Source organism: Lipotes vexillifer, unplaced genomic scaffold (assembly GCF_000442215.2).
Source record: "Lipotes vexillifer unplaced genomic scaffold, Lipotes_vexillifer_v1.1 scaffold783, whole genome shotgun sequence".
NCBI lineage: Eukaryota > Metazoa > Chordata > Mammalia > Artiodactyla > Lipotidae > Lipotes > Lipotes vexillifer.
The window spans coordinates 184,790-204,978 of NW_006793239.1; the positions used below are offsets into that span (position 1 = coordinate 184,790).

Genomic DNA, 20,189 nt, shown 5'->3' on the forward strand with positions numbered 1-20,189 from the left:
AAAGAGTGGCAGTTGCGTCACGACGTACGCAAAGACGTACGAAGCCGTCGCCAAGTAAGGGCAAAGACCTAGCGACGCGGAGGGAGAGCTAGGACGAGATGGACTGGACCAATTTTTGGCTGGGATGGGGGGAGAGAGGAGAACTAAAGGGAAAAAAGGAAAATAAGGAAAGGATGAACTTGGATATATTGTTGGCTGTACGGCGGAGCGTGGTCTAGAGTTTGAAGTTTAAGGAAGGCTCGAGCCTACCCTCGACCTGGGACTGATGCTCCCACAGAGGTCCGTCCGGTGGTTTGGTACGGCCTGGCCCACCGGACCTGCTAGAGCGTAGTCGGCCGCAGCTCAGCTGGGCTCCCGGCGCCGCCTCCTCCCAGCCTGCGGTAGGCTGCCGGGCTTCTGTGGGTGGGGGAAGGCTGGACTGATGCAGCGTGAGTATGGAGAATGGAGACGCTGACTCCTGGCGCGGGAGACTGGGGGAAGGGGTTGGCTCCTCAGGGGCAGGGATGGGGTGGGGTGGGCGGGGCGCGACGTTGCTAGGAGACGAGCCTGTGTGACCCACCCACCCCCCGCCCCCCCAGCCTCGCGAGGGCGGCTCGGTGTCACCGCCGCTGGCCTCGGCAACTCGCTAAGGGAAGCGGCTCGAGGGCCTGGAGGGGGAGCCCTGGATTGAGAACGCTGAAATGCTGGTTTGGGGTCCATCTGAGACTTCTCAATCCTTTGGATTCCCGAATGTAAATGGGAGATTAGTAGGGGCAAATCCGGGGGCGAGAGGCGTCTAGCTGAGGAAGTTTGACACAGACGAGTCCCCTACACCCAAAGGCGTTGCTCCGTGACTTTTTATTCGAGTCCGGGAGAAAGTTAAAAAGTAAATCAGTAAGATATCAGCAAGTGAGAAATGCGCCAAAGGTAGTAGGTGAAGTGGAAGAAGATGGGGGGAGGGCCACTCTAAAAAGGATAAGTCTGTTCAGAGGAGGCCGGGTTTACAGAAATCCGAGAAAAGAGGGAAGCTAGGGAATGAGCTTTCTAGGTGGAGAAATGAACCAACGGGAAGGGATCTGAGGAAGGAAATGGCAAGAAGGCCATGTGCTTGCAGTAGAAAGGAAAGAGCCAGAGCCAGAGGGGTCTGTGATGGAGAAGTGGCAGGGCCTGATCAAGCATAGCCTTTTAGCTCAAGGTGAGGGTTTAGCTGTTTTTTAAATGGAGGGTTTTAAGAAGGAGTGACCAGATCTGATTTACATTTGTAGAAAGTCATTCTTGGCTACTGGATAGAGAAGGGTAGACGTAGTCAGACCTGCTAGGAGGCTGTTGCAGTAGGGCCAAGGGGGAGGTGACAGTAGTGTTGTATTCACGGCGGAAATGGAGAGAATTAAATTTGGAATGTACTCTGAAAGTCGAGCTTGCAGGACTTGCTGCCAAATTGGATGTGAAGTGTATGGGAAAGGAAGGAACCAATGATGACTCCGCAGAGAAAATAGTTTGGAAGGCACTACTATTATTTTGAACATACTAGTTTTGGTAAGTCTATTAATGGTCCAAGTAAAGATGTTGAGAAGTTAAATATACAAGTCAAGGGAAAACTGCGAGATAATAAATGTAGCAGTTTATTCCTGGATCACCTAAGAAGAGGGTGCAGATAAAGAGGAAGGCCTCTAAACTCCTTGGGGCTCTTTACATGTAGAGATGATCCAGAGAAGGAAAAGCCAGCAGAGGAGACTCTTCACACACACAAAGCCTCCAAGATAGAAGGAGGCCCCGTAATATCCTTGAATAATGGGACCCACCCTCATAATCATCAAGACTCATCCTCAGAGGCCTGGCTCAGATATCTTTCCTCCTTTCCTCTGCCAGCTGTCAGTGCTTTTGGACTCCTGCTTAGGTGATTTGTGTTCATTATAGCAAACCTTACTTTGCTTATTAATTGTTTATAGGTCTGACTACCCTGTGAACTATTTCTTCTTTGTGCCCTGCTGACTCCTATTTCAGAGCCTTGCCCATGAACCCAACATATAGGAGCACTGTGTCCATAATGTATCAACCATGGACTTCAAAAGCTTCTGACAAAGGGGCATTTGTCCCCGCTGTTACTGCCACCTCCACCACTAGATATGGTTGATTTCATAAACTCTAGAAAGGGTATCAGAAGAATAATCAGAAGGCCTGGGTTTCAGTCTTGCATCTCTACTGACCAGCAGAATGGCCTTGAATAAGACCCTTTTCTTTGAGTTTAGGGGTTGGCCTAGATTACAGATTACAAACTGGCAAGACAGATATTGCCTACAAGTGTAGTTTGGCCCACAGATTGATTTAAATTATTTTTTAAAATTTACTTGCCAAATTTAAAAATCTGATTTTCGGCTTCATTTGGAAAATGAGACAATCTGGCAACACCAGCCTGAGGTTCCTACAGAGCAACAGTCAGCTGGAGCCAATGAGATTCTTCTCCCTTCTACCAGCCTAACCCCTGTGGGCATTTGATTTGCAATTTTTTGGTCTAGAGTTCTGCTGTCCATATGTAGCCGCAAGCTACATGTAGCTATTTAAATTTAAATGAAATAAAATTTTAAATGCAGTTCCTCAGATGTACTAACCGTATTTCAGGTGCCCAGTGCCAGTGGCTACCCTGTTGGACAGCGAAGATATAGAATATTTCCATCATTGAGGAACATTCTGTTGGTCATTGTTGGACTGGAGAAACTCGAAGGTACTCTGGTTGCTAATCATTCTGCGCACTAAAGACGGACAGTCATTGCTCCTACTCTAAAGGAACTTTGTCTAGTAAAGAGCTCCCGTGCTTCTGCAGGTGGGGAAAGTTGCTTATTCAATAGGTGGAGGGTACTTGGAAACTGTCGTGAAGGCGGAGACCCCCTGTGCAGGGTGAGGGTTATATATCAGGTAGTTGGATCAAGGGTTAGGTGTATCTAATGTTACAACCAGAGCCCTTTTGTCTGTTTCTTAATCCAGTTTCTTAGGAAATTATCACAAAGAAGGGGTTTGACTGTTTTAATTTAAATGTTTTGTGTTCTCTTGACTTCCCTAGTTCCTATGAAGGGTTCAAATCCTGGGTAGTTATGAACGAATGACTGGGGTTGATCTTCAAGCATTGACCAAGTTTTCACCCATTGCCAGCACATACACACAACACCCCAGACACACACCTCCTACTTCTGGTAACTTGTTCTCACTATCTCTTATTGACCCTTACCTTGTCTTTGTCTCTTAAAATATGATGATAAGGAAACAGTTGCTTCCATTTCTTTTGAATTGAGAGACTGAAACTTGGTTTCCATTTGGAGTTTCTATCCCTGAGGGGGCAAATTGCTGTACATCTCTTGGATACAAGAGCCTGATTGGAGTTCCCCTTACAAGTATAATCTTGTGTGTGCTCCTGTGCTGATATATTTAGGATGAATATATGTGCCTTACATGATCTTATTTGGGATAGTTTAGAAATCTTTCAGACATAAATATTTTTGGTTTTTCTCTGTCTTCTGAAGATTTCCCATGTTACAGGGCCTAACCTAATTTATTTTCCTTTAGATAAAAATATGATATACCCTTTCCTCCCTGACCCGTATCTCTGACATACCATATTGTCAATTTCTGTGTAAAAAGATGCTGTTTCAGAGAATAGCTGCCGTATGATTAAGTACACCACAGAAGCATATCCTGAGATATACAAAACAGTGTGTGGCATTACACTTCCCCTTTTGGATTCTAGTAACCAAAAACTGAATCCAGGTCAGGAAACAAGCCTGTGGGGCATGTATGGGGCGGGGAGATGGGGGCACTTGGTTTAGCTTGAAGGTTATTCAATTTAGGTAAGATGATACTGTATAGGATATGGGAATACATCCGAAAGTAAGGAAGGATAATGGATCTAGGAGAAAAGTGCACCGAAGGATAAGCAAGGAGTAAGAGATAAAGGAAGAAAAATAGGAAGGGAAGCTTGCTCATGCCCTTGGTGTTGGCACCTGCATTGTATTTCCAGTAAGAAGTCTGCTCTGTGGTCCGAAGATAAGCGATGCCTGGGGCAGGGTTATTTACTTATACTGAAGAACAATAGCTCTTTACTGTGCAGGGATTATTAATGATCAGAGGGAAACAGCTTTAGGAAAATCCATTACTGCCACAAAGCGATAATTTCACCAGCAGGCAGCAAAGTTTAGCAGAGATAAAAGAGGCCTCACTGTTCCTCCTTTATTTCCTCCTTTTCAGGTAACATTTGCCTTTGTTAACTCCCAATGCTAAGTGATTTACCTGGATTATTATGAACAATCCTTAAAACAACTCTTTGAAGAAGGTTCTGTTGTTTCCCCATTTTAAGAAACCGAGGCTCAGGAAGATTAATATCTTGCCTGATGTGGTGAAGTCAGGATTCAAACCCAGATCATTCCAGAGCCCATTAGTTCATTGTTTGTATTATATCTCCTGTCCTTTACATCTGTGGAAAATTTTTGAATGCCTAAAATCAAGGTAGTCATTCTCTATTCTGCTATCTGGGGCAAGAAAATCTGTTTGCTTTGACATTATAAGAATGCTTCAGTTCCCTGGAGGTTTTCCAAATGACAAAAGCTTTAAATTATAATTTTTTAGGTTGGTTTTGAACCCTCATCACTTGGTTGCAATGGACCTTATTCCCCCAAAGGATTGTTTTTAAGAAAAAAAATATCAAAAACTCATTTTTCTATATGTTTGATTCTAAGCTTCCTGGAAATATAGTATATCATTTCAGTCCTGTGGACAAACCCTAAGTGGCATTAAGAGAACTTAAGAGCGAGGGTTATGTAACAGCTGTGTATACTGCCCTAGATGGAAGTGAGAAGACTGCCTCGCTAAATAACACTTAATCTTCAATTCTTACCCTGACACCCACAGTGCCACTCTTGAAAACATCATTGTGAGGGTTAATTAGTATTTTTAAATGCTCTAGGGTCTTCTGTTGCGAAACCTGATCCAAATACCACTGCATATATCTCAGGATGAGAATGGTAATTACTGGTGATTATTCTGTGTGGGTAAATTTTTTCTTCTAACAAATGTATTTCAAGCTCCAACTCTGGGCCAGGCCTAGGAGTGTAATGGATGAGACATGGTCCCAACCTGCTTCTGTCTCTCCCTCCCAAAACACACACAGTGGAGGAAGAACCATAAGTCAAACAGAAAATTACAATAGAGTAGAATGAACATTATGATAGGGATATACACCAGAGCAGGGACGCTGACCCAGTGTGAAGAAGGCACCCTGTGAAAAGTGATGAAAGCCAAAGGATGAGAATCAACAGTTAAGCAAAAAAAGAATATTTCAGTTGTATAGGTTAGGGCCTTCCATTTGGCAAAAAGAAGGAGTCCCAGATCTAAGAAGATAGGGCAGTAGGACACGGGATAGGTCACTACTGGTACATGGTGAACACATACGATGGATTTCACTGGGTGAGTTTCATTATCACCCTCCCCCCAAATCATAAAGTAGTTGGGAGAGAAATTTGACTACATTATATTCATTGGTTATGATTTTATAAATTTACACCTAAGGACAGATCTTGAAAGAATGGAGTCTCCTTCCACCTGGGGTTTGAAAGTCAGGTAATTTCCCTTGCCTTTTCTGTCCCTTGTTTGTACTGCAACAATTTTTCTCCAGTAGAAGGCAAAGCCTCATGGGAGTGCAACATTTGGAATTTTGACATTCCTGAGACCAGAGTCATACTTCTATAAATTTCATCTGAGGAAAGGGAATTTTCATTTCTGCTCTCTTAAACTTCTAAGTGTTCATGCAGTGATGCTCTTTCCAAAGGTGAAAGAAACTGTTCCAAAGGTGGGGAAAAGGGTGAAGTGGATAAAGCCCCTAGTCCTGGCAAATCTTCCTGTAGGTCTCCTGCAAAACTAGATCTAGACATGCCAAGTATAGAGACCCTTTCACTGTATTTTCATTCTCCACAGCAAGTGGAAGAGTGAGTGGGTGGCTTTTTTTTTTTTCCCCCTCTAGGAAATTGATCACTGCCTCTTTGGAGTCCCCAGTACTGACTCCAAAATAAAAACAGGGAAAAGCTTTCAGTCGGGGAAATAATCGTTCAGCTTTTTTGGCTCTTAATCCCAGTTCTCCTGTCAGTTAAGTAGCATTAGGCAAGACACTTCACCATCTGCAAGACTGGTAGAATCACAAGTACTTAGGATACAGTTTGAAATCCAGCATGTTTTTAAAAATGTAAATCAGACCATGGTACTCTTACTTGCTTAAAACCTACCAACGTCTTCCTTTTGCTCTTAGACTACAAATCAAACTCCTTTCCAAGGCCTACTCTCTCAGCCTGTGCTGGAGCCTGTCCACCTGTGGTCCCACTTCCCCCATAGGCTCTCAACTGTATTAACACTGAGGTTGGTTCCCACCTCATAGCCTTTGTTCCTGCTGTTCTTTCTTCCTGCATCACCTTCCCCTGAACTCTTCCCATTAATAGGTTCCTGAACACCATTCAAGACTCAGCTCAAATGTCACTGACCCCCCAAAATAAAATAACCCCCACCTCTGCTCATTCATATCATATTACTGTTTCATTCCTTGAGAGCACATATAACCAAAATTATACAAAATATATATACAAAAATTTTTCTTGTATATCATCGGCCTCTGCCACTAGGATATAAGCTCTAGGAGGACAGGGACCGTGGCTGCATGTTTATCACTGTATGCCTAGCCTGGCACATGGGCACTGAATAAATGTTGGATGGATGGATAGATGCTTGGGAGGGAAGAGTAAGACCTGCAGGGTAGTAGCACTGTAATGAGTGCTGGTATCTGTTATGTGATGTCAGCTCCTTTGGAGTGTCAGGGACAGGGTTGCCGCAGGGAACAGAAGAGCACAGCAGTCCAGTTAAGTGCACAGCCTCCTCTAAAGGTCAGGCTGGTGTGTAACATCATTACTGAGGAAGGACAGTTGCAGGGGATGGGCAGATGGTATATGGAAAACCTTATAAAAGGGTAATTGCAATTCAATCAGGGTGCAAAAAGATTGGTCTTTTGCTCTTTGTAGGAAGGGAATAGAATTTAGTTCCCATTGTCACAACTGGCTAAGCTCTTTAAAGCAATCAGCAGACATTCAACCACATTTACTGAGATTGAGCAGCCTATTTAGTGATTAAAAGTTGGGGCTTTGACGCCACACTATCTGGTTTTGAATCCTGGCTCCACCTCTTCCTCGCCATGTGACCTTGCTCAAGTTACTTAACCTCTTTTGGCATCAGGTAGCTCCTTTGTAAAACAGGATAATATAGTATTTACCTTATAGAACTGTGACGATTATGGGAGTTAATATATTGTATGTAAAGTACCTAGGAAGCCTAGCACAGAGGAAGTGCAAAATAAATGTAGCTATTACTGTTATTATTATCATTCTTATCCTTATTATTATTCCTTTAATGAGCAAAATGCAGTCCCTGCCCTCTAGGAATTCAGAGACTCTGGGAAGAAAAAGACAGTGAAACTGCAAAAGAACAATAGCTGGATGTGATAGAAGCAGAGAAAAAGGTGCTCCAGAAAAGCCTGAGAATAAACTGGTGTCTACAAGTTGAGGTGGCCAGCAGAAGACAGGCATTCTAAGTGAAAGTTTCAGCAGAACAAACACCACAGCAGGGTGCCTTATAGCTACAGTTCCCAGACTCAGGTTTTTGGGAACTCCAGATCACAATTTCTGCTATTATTTACCTATGTTTTTTGGGGTTTTTTTGTTTTGTTTTTTTGGCCACACTGCGCAGCATGCCGGATCTTACCCCGACCAGGGATTGAACCCTGTGCCCCTGCAGTGGGAGTGCAGTCTTAAGCACTGGACACCACGGAAGTCCTACCTATGTTTTAAACCAGCTTAAAAGTTTCTGTAATATGTTTAAAGGTAGCTCTATATCACTACAAAATAGAAATCACTTTAAATCATGTGTTTGTTGGGCTATTAAAACACATTAAGGGAATCACACTAAGAAAATAAATATTTTCTTGTACATCAAAAATTACCTCCCCAACCAGTCTTTGGGACACTTGCTTTAAGGGAAACTTCTGACTATGACCTGAAGCCAAAATGTACTAGGAGCAATATTTGTCAGCCCTTTTTTAATGGTACAGGCTGCACATGGTAGGTGCTTGGTAATGAGTTTTATCCTGGCACTGTGTTTATGCATGAAATACGATTTGAAGAAAAGAGCCCAGTTTCCAGTCACAATTCCTACCAGGCACACTTCCTATCTCTTATCTTTCCTCATTCTGGGATTTGAGGGTTAAGGAAGTGAAAAGCAGAATTTGAAGAAATATCAGTCTCAGAATAAAAGTTAGAAAACCTTAACTGTAAAAATTCTATAAGAACTGACTTCACAGGCAGTTGAGACTGAAGTTCAGTTGTGGTCCTCTAAACAATTTCATATTCCTGATGTCGACCATGGGGGAATCCCAGCAGACCCCACTGCATCAGGTCAACCCCTGAGACTAGGGAAGAGGAAGAAGGGCTGACTCGGCCTTTCATCAATAGTGAGAGGGGTCATTGATAGTTTTAGAGGAATCAATGTTGGTTTCAAGCCATCATACCATAGGGAGGAAGACTCTCAGGGAAAAGTCACTTTTCCTAAACAGGTTGCTTCCTGGGAATAAAAATATAAACCACAAAGGAGAGAGCTTTTTAACATTTTTAAAATTTATATGGCTGATTTTGTTTCTAGAATCACAAGCTTTGTAACAACCACTTGCGAATAGTACATAATGGAGAACACAGCTTTAGACTGTGGAAATCTTTTGGACTGTGTTTTCCGGATCACCTGATGTTGGAGAGGAAGACATCACTTATTTCCCTTTCAGGATTAGTTTTCAAAACACTTAAACGTTAAAGGGTTTTGAAAATGGTCTTATTAAATACCAATTGTTAGTTCTGCTTGTTACCTTAAATACCATACTTGCAGGGCGTGCGTATCAGCTTATGGTACGTGATCAGGTATAGTTTGAAGCTGTGGTTCAGCCAGTAGTAAAAACAAAGAAATGAAAGTCAGACTTTGGAAAAGGTTGCTGCTGTTTTAATATGCCATACTGCCTTCACTTTCCTTCTTAAGTGTCATGCAGTCAAGGAAGTTTCATCTGTTAATGACAGGGAAGTGAAGCAGTCATTAACAGAGGTTAGTTGAAGACTCTGTTCCTCACAGGAGCTGACTCATGTATTTTCATATGAAACCATGGAGTTTTAGGGAGAGCCAGAAACTCAGAAACCTGTTTCCTTACCAGGAAAAACATCATCAAGTCATCTGAGTTTTCATTACAGTTAGCCACAATGCATGCTGATCTCTCTTGGTTTGTATGAATTCCTTTTAAGCATTTTTTCCTGTGAGATATAATGGATATCCGAGTGGATATCAGGTATGTCCTTTTAACTTTTGAATTGGGTGAAGCAGTGATTTCAAGCTTTTCATCAAATGGTTAAGCCTTGGTTCATTCCTCATTGCTTAAGAAAGGTCACCAGGGTCAGGATAAGTAAGAGGTGCAATCATACTCAAAAGAGACATTCTCTCTAAGGTGAAGTCCTTGCAATTACTTAGAATTTCTAGATAAACACAGCTCCTTCCAGCTACCATCTGCTTTCTTTAGCTGCCTAAATTCTCATAAGCTCAGGACCACCCTAAAGCATGCAGTCTCCATGTATTACCCCTCCCCCTTGGGTTGGAAATGGGTCTGTTCTCAAAGGGCAATGAGCAGCCTACTTCTCAACAGATGACCTGTTTGAGGAAAGCCCAGGACTCATAATGAGGTGTCCCAGTGGCTGGTCCTGCTACTCACTTGCTAAATCTGTCTTCCTTGTCTTCCCAGCCTGGTAATTTGTTAAAGGCAGTACGGTATGCATTCTACTAAATTTGACTAATCACAGTCCTCTAGTAGTGGGATTTTTTTTCATATCTTCTCTGAATTTCCTTTTTTTTAAATCAAGGTATAGTTGATTTACAATATTATATTAGTTTCAGGTGTACAACATAATCTATATATATCACATCTTCTTTATCCATTCATCTGTTGATGGACACTTAGGTTGCTTCCCTATCTTGTCTGTTGTAAATAATGCTGCTATGAACACAGGGTGCACTTATCTTTTTGAATTAGTGTTTTTTTCAGATATGTACCCCAGGAGTGGAATTGCTGGATCATATGGTAATTCTGTTTTTAGTTTTTTGAGGAACCTCCATACTGTTTTCCATAGTAGCTGCACCAAGTTGCATTCCCACCAACAGTTCCCTTTTCTCCACACCCTCGCCAACATTTGTTATTTATGTTCTTTTTGATGATAGCCATTTGACAGGTGTGAGGTGATATCTCATCATGGTTTTGATTTGCATCTCTCTGATGATTAGCGATGTTGAGCATCTTTTCATGTGACTGTTGGCCATCTCTGTGCCTTCTTTGGAAAAATGTCTATTCAGGTCTTCTGCCCATTTTTTAATCAGGTTGTTTTTTTGATGTTTAGTTGTATGAGCTGTTTATATATTTTGCATGTTAACCCCTTATTGGTCATATCATTTGCAAACATTTTCTCTGATTCAGTAGGTTGTCTTTTCATTTTGTCAATGGTTTCCTTTTCTGTGAAAAAGCTTATAAGTTTATTTAGGTCCCATTTGTTTAGTTTTGCTTTTGTTTCCTTTGTCTTAGAAGACAAGTCAAAAAAAAACTTGCTACGATTTATGTCAAAGAGTGTTCTGCCTATGATTTCTCCTAAGAGTGTTATGGTTTTCAGTTCTATATTTAGGTCTTTAATCCATTTTGAGTTTATTTTTACAAATGATATATGATGCTATTTTGATAACTGTAGCTTAGTAGTATAGTCTGAAGTCAAGGAGCATGATACCTCCAGCTCTGTTCTTTCTGAAGATGCTTTGGTTATTCAGAGTCTTTTGTGTTTCCATACAAATTTTAAAATTATTTGTTCTAGTTCTGTGAAAAATGCCATTGGTATTTTGACAGGGATTGCACTGAATCTGTAGATTGCCTTGGGTAGTATGGTCATTTTAACAATGTTAATTCTTCCAATCCAAGAACATGGTATATCTCTCCATCTGTTTGCATCCTCTTCAGTTTCTTTCATCAGTGCCTTATAGTTTTCTGAGTACAGGTCTTTTATCTCCTTGGTAGGTTTATTCTGAGATAGTTTATTCTTTTTGATATGATGCTAAATAGGATTGTTTCCTTGATTTCTCTTTCTGATAGTTTGCTGTTAGTATAGACAAGTGCAACAGATTTCTATATATTAATTTTGTATCCCACAACACTACTGAACTTATTGATGAGCTCCAGTAGTTTTCTGGTGGCAGCTTTGAATTTTTTATGTATGGTTTCATGCCATCTGCACACAGTGACAGTTTTACTTCTTCCTTTCCAATTTGGATTCCTTTTATTTCTTTTGCTTCTCTGATTGCTGTGGCTAGGACTTCTAAAACTATGTTGAATTAAAAAATTGGTGAGAGTGGGCTGCTTTCTGCTTTTCATCATTGAGTATGTTACCTGTGGGTTTGTCATATATGACCTTTATTATTTTGAGGGATGTCCCCTCTATGCCCACTTTCTGGGGAGTTTTTATCATAAATGGATGTTGAATTTTTTTTTATTTTATTTTTTTTCACTTTTTTTTTTTTTTGGCCATGCCATGCAGCATGCAGGATATTAGTTCCCTGACCAGGGATCGAACTCATGCCCCCTGCAGTGGAAGCATGGAGTCTTAACCACTGGACCACCAGGGAAGTCCCAAATGGATGTTGAATTTTGTCAAAAGCTTTTTCTGCATCTATTGAGATGATCCTGTGATTTTTAATTTTTAATTTGTTGACATGGTATATCACATTGATTGATTTGCAGATATTGAAATCCCACTTAGTCATGGTGTATGATCCTTTTGGTGTCTTGTTGGATTTGGTTTGCTAATAATTTGTTGAGGATTTTTGCATCTACGTTCATCAGTGAGATTGGCCTGTAATTATCTTTTTTTGTGATATCTTTGTCTGTTTTTGATATCAGGGTGATGCTGGCCTCATAGAATAAGTTCAGAAGTGTTCCTTCCTGTGGAAATTTTTGGAATAGTTTGAGAAGGATAGGTGTTAACTCTTCTCTAAATGTTTGGTAGATTTCACCTGTGAAGCCCTCTGGTCCTGGATTTTTGTTTACTGGGAATTTTTAAATTACTGATTCAGTTTCATTACTGGTAATTGGCCTGTTCATACTTTCTTTTTCTTTTTTTTGAATTTTATTTTATTTATCTTTTTTATACAGCAGGTTCTTATTAGTTATCTATTTTATACATATTAGTGTATAGATGTCAATCCCAATCTCCCAATTCATCCCACCATCACCACCCTCCTCTGCTGCTTTCCCCCCTTGGTGTCCACATTTGTTCTCTACATATGTGTCTCTATTTCTGCCTTGCAAACTGGTTCATCTGTACCATTTTTCTGGATTCCACATATATGCGTTAATATACGATATTTGTTTTTCTCTTTCTGACTTACTTCACTCAATATCACAGTCTCTAGGTCCATCCACATCTCTACAAATGACCCAATTTCGTTCCTTTTTATTGCTGAGTAATATTCCATTGTATATATGTACGACATCTTCCTTATCCATTTGTCTGTTGATGGACATTTAGGTTGCTTCCATGACCTGGCTATTGTAAATAGGGCTGCAGTGAACATTGGAGTGCATGTGTCTTTTTGAATTATGGTTTTCTCTGGGTATATGCCCAGTAGTGGGATTGTTGGGTCATATGGTAATTCTATTTTTAGTGAGGTTTTTTAGAAGAAACTACAATTATTTTTACTGAAAAATGTGAAACTGAAATATTATATTTATTGCCTTATTTTTTTAACATCTTTATTGGAGTATAATTGCTTTACAATGTTGTGTTAGTTTCTGTTGTACAACACAGTGAATCAGCTATACGTATACATATATCCCCCTATCCACTCCCTCTTGTGTCTCCCTCCCACCCTCCCTATCCCACCCCTCTAGGTGGTCACAAAGCACCGAGCTGATCTCCCTGTACTACGTGGCTGCTTCCCACTAGCTATTTTACATTTGGTAGTGTATATATGTCAATGCCACCCTCTCACTTCGTCCCAGCTTACCCTTCCCCCTCCCCGTGTCCTCAAGTCCATTCTCTACGTCTGTGTCTTTATTCCTGTCCTGCCCCTACGTTCTTCAGAACCTTTTTTTTTTTTAGATTCCATATATGTGTTAGCATACAGTATTTGTTTTTCTCTTTCTAACTTACTTCACTCTGTATGACAGACTCTAGGTCCATCCACCTCACTACAGGTAGTTCAATTTTGTTTCTTTTTATAGCTGAGTAATATTCCATTGTGTATATGTGCCATATCCATTCATCTGTCGATGGACACTTAGGTTCTTCCATGTCCTGGCTATTGTAAATAGTGCTGCAGTGAACATTGTGGTGCATGACTCTTTTTGAATTATGGTTTTCTCAAGGTATATGCCCAGTAGTGGGATTGCTAGGTCATATGGTAATTCTATTTTTAGTTTTCTAATGAACCTCCATACTGTTCTCCACAGTGGCTGTATCAATTTATATTCCCACCAACAGTTCAAGAGGGTTCCCTTTTCTCCACATCCTCTCCAGCATTTGTTGTTCGTAGATTTTCTGATGATGCCCATTCTAATCAGTGTGAGGTGATACCTCATTATAGTTTTGATTTGCATTTCTCTAATAATTAGTGATGTTCAGCAGCTTTTCATGTGCCTCTTGACTATCTGTATGTCTTCTTTGGAGAAATGTCTATTTAGGTCTTCTGCCCATTTTTTGATTGGGTTAGTTGCATTTTTAATATTGAGCTGCATGAGCTATTTATATATTTTGGAGATTAATCCTTTGCAAATATTTTCTCCCATCCTGAGGGTTGTCTTTTTGTATTGTTTATAGTTTCCTTTGATGTGCAAAAGCTTTTAAGTTTCATTAGGTCCCATTTGTTTATTTTTGGTTTTGTTCTCATTACTGTAGGAGGTGGGTCAAAAAAGATCTTGCTGTGATTTATGTCAGAGTGTTCTGACTATGTTTTCCTCTAAGAGTTTTATAGCGTCTGGTCTTATATTTAACTCTTTAATCCATTTTGAGTTTATTTTTGTGTGTGGTGTTAGGGACTGTTCTAATTTCATTCTTTTACATGTAGCCATCCAGTTTTCCCAACACCACTTATTGAAGAGACTGTCTTCTCTCCATTGTATATCCTTGCCTCCTTCATCATAGATTAGTTTACCATAGGTGCATGGGTTTATCTCTGGGCTTTCTATCCTGTTCCTGTTCTATGTTTCTGTTTTTGTGCCAGTACCATATTGTCTCGATGAGTGTAGCTTTGTAGTATAGGCTGAAGTCAGGGAGTCTGATTCCTACAACTCTGTTTTTTTCCCTCAAGATTCCTTTGTCTATTCAGGGTCTTTTGTGTCTCCACACAAATTTTAAGATTTTTTTGTTCTAGTTCTGTAAAAAATGCTACTGGTAATTTCATAGGGATTGCATTGAAATCCTAGATTGCTTTGGGTAGCATATTCATTTTCTCAATATTGATTCTTCCAGTCCAAAAACATGGTATATCTCTTCATCTGTTTGTGTCATCTTTGATTTCTTTCATCAGTGTCTTACAGTTTCCTGAGTACAAGTCTTTTACCTCCTTAGGTAGGTTTATTCCTAGATATTTTATTCTTTTTGTTGCAATGGTGAATGGGATTGTTTTCTTAATTTCTCTTTCTGATTTGTCATTGTTAGTGTATAGGAATGCAAGAGATTTCTGTGCATTAAGTTTGTATGCTGCAACTTTACCAAATTCATTGATTAGCTCTAGAAGTTTTCTGGTGGCATCTTTAAGATTATATATGTATAGTATCATGTCATCTGCAAACAGTGACAGTTTTACTTCTTTACCAATTCATATTCCTTTTATTTCTTTTTCTTCTCTTACTGCCATGGCTGGGACTTCCAAAACTATGTTGAATAATAGTGGACATCCTTGACTTGTTTCTGATCTTAGAGGAAATGCTTTCAGTTTATCATCATTGAGAATGATGGTTGCTGTGGGTTTGTTGTATGTGACCTTTATTATGTTGAGGTAGGTTCCCTCTGTGCCCACTTTCTGGAGACTTTTATCATGAATCAGTGTTGAATTTTGTCAAATGCTTTTTCTGCATCTATTGAGATGATCATATGGTTTTTATTCTTCAATTTGTTAATATGGTGTATCACATTGATTGATTTGCATGTATTCAAGAATCCTTGCATCCCTGGGATAAATCCCACTTGATCATGGTGTATGATCCTTTTAATCATTGTTGTTGCATTCAGTTTGCTAGTATTTTGTTGAGGATTTTTGCATCTATATTCATCAGTGATATTGGTCTGTAATTTTCTTTTTTTGTAGTATCTTTGACTGGTTTTGGTCTCAGGGTGATGGTGGCCTTGTAGAACGAGTTTGGGAGTGTTCCTTCCTCTGCAATTTTTTGGAAGAGTTTGAGAAGGATGGGTGTGAGGTCTTCTCTAAATGTTTCATAAAATTCACCTGTGAAGCCATCTGGTCCTGGACTTTTGTTGGTTGGGAGATTTTTAATCACAGTTTCAATTTCATTACTTGTGATTGGTCTGTTCATTTTTTCTATTTCTTCCTGGTTCGGTCTTGGAAGGTATACCTTTCTAAGAATTTGTCCATTTCTTCCAGGTTGTCCATTTTATTTACATAGAGTTGCTTGTAGTACTCTCTTATGATGCTTTGTATTTCTGCAGTGTCCATTGTAACTTCTCCTTTTTCATTTCTAATGTTATCGATTTGAGTCCTCTCCCTCATTTTCTTGATGAGTCTGGCTAAAGATTTATCAATTTTGTTTTTTTTTCTCAGAGAACCAGCTTTTAGTTTTATTGATCTTTGCTGTTATTTTCTTTGCTTCTATTTCATTTATTTCTGCTCTGATCTTTACAATTTCTTTCCTTCCGCTAACTTTGGGTTTTGTTTGTTTTACTTTCTCTGGTTCCTTTAGGTGTAAGTTTAGATTGTTTATTTGAGATTTTTCTTGTTTCTTGAGGTAGGATTGTACTGCTATAAACTTTCCTCTTAGAACTGCTTTTGTTGCATCCTGTAAGTTTTGGATCATTGTGTTTCGTTGTCATTTGTCTCTAGGCATTGTTTTGATTTCCTCTATGATTTCTTCAGTGATCTCTTGGTTATTTAATAATGTATTGTTTAGCCTCCACGTGTTTGTGTTTTTTACATTTTATTTCCCTGTAATTTATTTCTAATCTCATAGCATTGTGGTCGGAAAAGATGCTTGATATGATTTCAATTTTCTTAAGTTTACCAAGACTTGATTTGTGACCCAAAATGTGATCTATCCTGGAGAATGTTCCGTGTGCACTTGAGAAGAAAATGTAATCTGCTGTTTTTGGATGGAATGTCCTATAAGTATCAATTAAATCTATCTGGTCTATTGTGTCATTTAAAGCTTCTGTTTCCTTGTTAATTTTCTGTCTGGATGATCTGTCCATTGGTGTAAGTGAGGTGTTAAAGCCCCCCACTATTGTGTTACTGTCGATTTCCTCTTTTATGGCTGTTAACACTCACCTTATGTATTGAGGTGCTCCGATGTTGGGTGCGTATATATCTATAATTGTTATATCTTCATCTTGGATTGATCCCTTGATCATTATGTAGTGTCCTTCCTTGTCTCTTGTAAGACTGTTTATTTTAAAGTCTATTTTATCTGATATGAGTATTGCTACTCCAGCTTTCTTTTGATTTCCATTTGCATGGAATATCTTTTTCCATCCCCTCACTTTCAGTCTGTATGTGTCTCCAGGTCTGAAGTGGGTCACTTGTAGACAGCATATATATGGGTCTTCTTTTTGTACCCAATCAGTGAGCCTGTGTCTTTTTTTTTTTTTTTTTTTTGGCGGTACGCGGGCCTCTCACCGTTGTGGCCTCTCCCGTTGCGGAGCACAGGCTCCGGATGCACAGGCTCAGCGGCCATGGCTCACGGGCCCAGCCGCTCCGCGGCATGTGGGATCTTCCCAGACCGGGGCACGAACCCGTGTCCCCTGCATTGGCAGGCAGACTCTCAACCACTGCACCACCAGGGAAGCCCCAGCCTGTGTCTTTTCGCTGGAGCATTTAATCCATTCACATGTAATTATCGATATGTATGTTCCTATTACCACTTTCTTAATTGTTTTAGGGTTTTTTTTGTAGGTCCTTTTCTTCCCTTGTGTTTCCCACTTAGAGAAGTTCCTTTAGCATTTGTTGTAGAGCTGGTTTGGTGGTGCTGAATTCTCTTAGCTTTTGCTTGTCTGTAAAGCTTTTGATTTCTCCATTGAATCTGAATGAGATCCTTGCCAGGTAGAGTAATCTTGGTTGTATGTTCTTCGCTTTCATCACTTTAAATATATCGTGCCACTCCCTTCTGGCTTGTAGAGTTTCGTCTGAGTAATCAGCTGTTAACCTTATGGGAGTTCCCTTGTATGTTATTTGTCATTTTTCCCTTGTTTTAATAATTTTTCTTTGTCTTTAATTTTTGTCTATTTGATTACTATGTGTCTTGGCATGTTTCTCCTTGGGTTTATCCTGCCTGGGACTCTCTGCACTTCCTGGACTTGGGTGGCTATTTCCTTTCCCATGTTAGGGAAGTTTTCAACTATAATCTCTTCAAATATTTCCTCGGGTCCTTTCCCTCTCTCTTTTCCTTCTGGGACCTCTATAATGCTAATGTTAGTGTGTTTAATGTTGTCCCAGAGGTCTCTTATGCTGTCTTCAGTTCTTTTAATTCTTTATTCTTTATTCTGTTCTGCGGCAGTGAATTCCACCATTCTGTCTTCCAGGTCACTTATCCGTTCTTCTGCCTCAGCTGTTCTGCTATTGATTCCTTCTAGTCTATTTTTTTTTAATTTTTATTATTGTAATGTTCATCTCTGTTTGTTTGTTCTTTAATTCTTCTATGTCTTTGTTAAACATTTCCTGCATCTTCTCGATCTCTGCCTCCATTCTGTTTCCGAGGTCCTGGATCATCTTCACTGTCATTATTCTGAATTGTTTTTCTGGAAGGTTGCCTATCTCCACTTCATTTAATTGTTTTTCTGGGGTTTTATCTTGTTCCTTCATCTGGTATATAGTCCTCTGCCTTTTCATTTTGTCTGTCTTTCTGCGAATGTGGTTTACATCCCACAGGCTGCAGGATTGCAGATCTTCTTGCTTCTGCTGTCCGCCCTCTGGTGGATGAGGCTCTCTAAGAGGCTTGTGCAAGCTTCCTGATGGGAGGGACTAGTCGTGGGTAGAGCTGGGTGTTGCTCTGGTGGGCAGAGCTCAGTAAAACTTTAATCCACTTGTCCGCTGGTGGGTGGGGCTGAGTTCCCTCCCTGTTGGTTGTTTGGCCTGAGGAGACCCAGCACTGGAGCCTACAGGCTCTTTGGTGGGGCTAATGGTGGACTCTGGGAGGGCTAACACCAAGGAGTACTTCCCAGAACTTCTGCTGCTAATGTCTTGTCCCTGGGGTGAGCCACAGCTGCCCCCCACCTCTGCAGGAGACCGTCCAACACAAGCAGGTAGGTCTGGTTCAGTCTCCTATTGGGTCACCGCTCCTTTCCCCAGGTCCTGATGCTGACACTACATTGTGTGTGTCCTGCAAGAGTGGAGTCTCTTTTTCCCCCAGTCCTATTGAAGTCCTGCAGTCAAATCCCAGAGGGGCCACAAGATCTTCAGTCATCAGAGAGATTTTCAGTTGTACTTATTATACAGTTCTTATGTGGACAAGGAAGTAGACCAACAATTTTGAGAAATATTTTCAACAAGGTTATGATGAACTAAAAAACAGTTTGCAACCTGACAAACTCTGGGTGGAATTGAGCCTGCAGATTCATTTTATGTTTGGTACTCACATTTTCAAAAATAAGGAATTACTGTCTTTTTTGAAGTTTCATATTTTAAAAATCTCGACTGCCACCTATTGTTAAGCTATCAGGAAATCTGCCACCCTTAGGCCCTCAATTCTACATGACAGCAGCTGGCTGGGGCAGAGTAGCAACTGTCCCCTTTCAAGGGGGTACATCTTCTCTAGTTGGCCACTGTCCCCACCCAGCCGGTTTCCCTCATTTTGTTACCTGCCAGGCTCCAGAGGCACTTGAGTTTGCAATCCCTGCATTAAACTCAAGTTCACACTTAACTAGAAAATTCAGTTATTCAAAATGTGGCTTCTCCTATGCACTTAGGTTAGTGATGTAATTTTACCAGAATATACACTAAAAGCATCATTCCTAAGATATTCTGGCAAAGAATATACTGGTTTAAAGAACACTAAATGTGCATTTCGGTTTTGTCACGTTCATAAAAATGGCCATCATGGCAAACAGCAAGGTTGAGCAACCTTTAACCATGGGATGATGTACAAGGCCATCTAGGAGACTGCTGGTATTTCCTATAACACCGTTCTGGCAATGCTAGCAAAACAGATCTGTTCAGAAAGAGCAGTTATTTCTAGACTAATTAAAGAGCTTGATTTTTAAAAATGTACAGCTGCCTCCCTGCCTACTGTCAAATTGAATTTTTATGCAAATTTTTCCTCTTCTATTTTGGTGGGTCGGAAGATGACAACGGCAACACGACAAGAAGTTCTTGGCCTCTACCGCAGAATTTTCAGGCTTGCGAGGAAATGGCAGGCTGCATCAGGGCAGATGGAAGACACCATTAAAGAAAAACAGTACATATTAAATGAAGCCAGAACTCTGTTTCAGAAAAACAAAAATGTAAGTAGGTTCTAGCTGGAGATTGCAAGGAGGAGAGCAATTTCTTGAGGCGCTTGTTCATTTCTTTTCTGTCCGAAAGTTGAGAGGACGGAGCAGCACAAGTCAGAGTGACAGAGTGTGGAGCAGGAAGGGCCAGAGGCACAGCCTAGCTGGCTTGCCCAACCACTGAAAAGCAGAGCCCAGCCCGGGCTTCTCTCTTCACTCTTTTCAGGTCTCAGTCCAGCAGGTAAGTGGCTCAGCATCTTCAGAAGACCCCGTGAGCCAGGTGACCTGAGTCAGGCCAATGAGAATTTTCAGGGTAGGATAGGTTCCTCACACACTGTGCCTGTTGTCAGCCACTCCCACAGGAGGTGCGCTGTTAAATTTGTTTTTTTTTTTTTTTTTTTTTTTGCGATATGTGGGCCTCTC

General features: G+C 40.6%; 1 protein-coding gene across 1 annotated transcript in view; it reads left to right on the plus strand.

Annotated features, from left to right (window-relative positions):
• Positions 1–340: 340 nt before the first annotated feature.
• The window catches only part of LYRM1 (LYR motif containing 1), a 26,028-nt gene continuing 6,179 nt past the window's right edge, over positions 341–20,189 (plus strand). Inside the window, exons 1-2 of the mRNA XM_007466278.1 lie at positions 341–428; positions 19,623–19,781. Of these exons, the coding sequence (XP_007466340.1) occupies positions 19,623–19,781 (159 nt within the window). The 5' untranslated portion in view covers positions 341–428. The remainder of the gene's footprint in view (positions 429–19,622; positions 19,782–20,189) is intronic.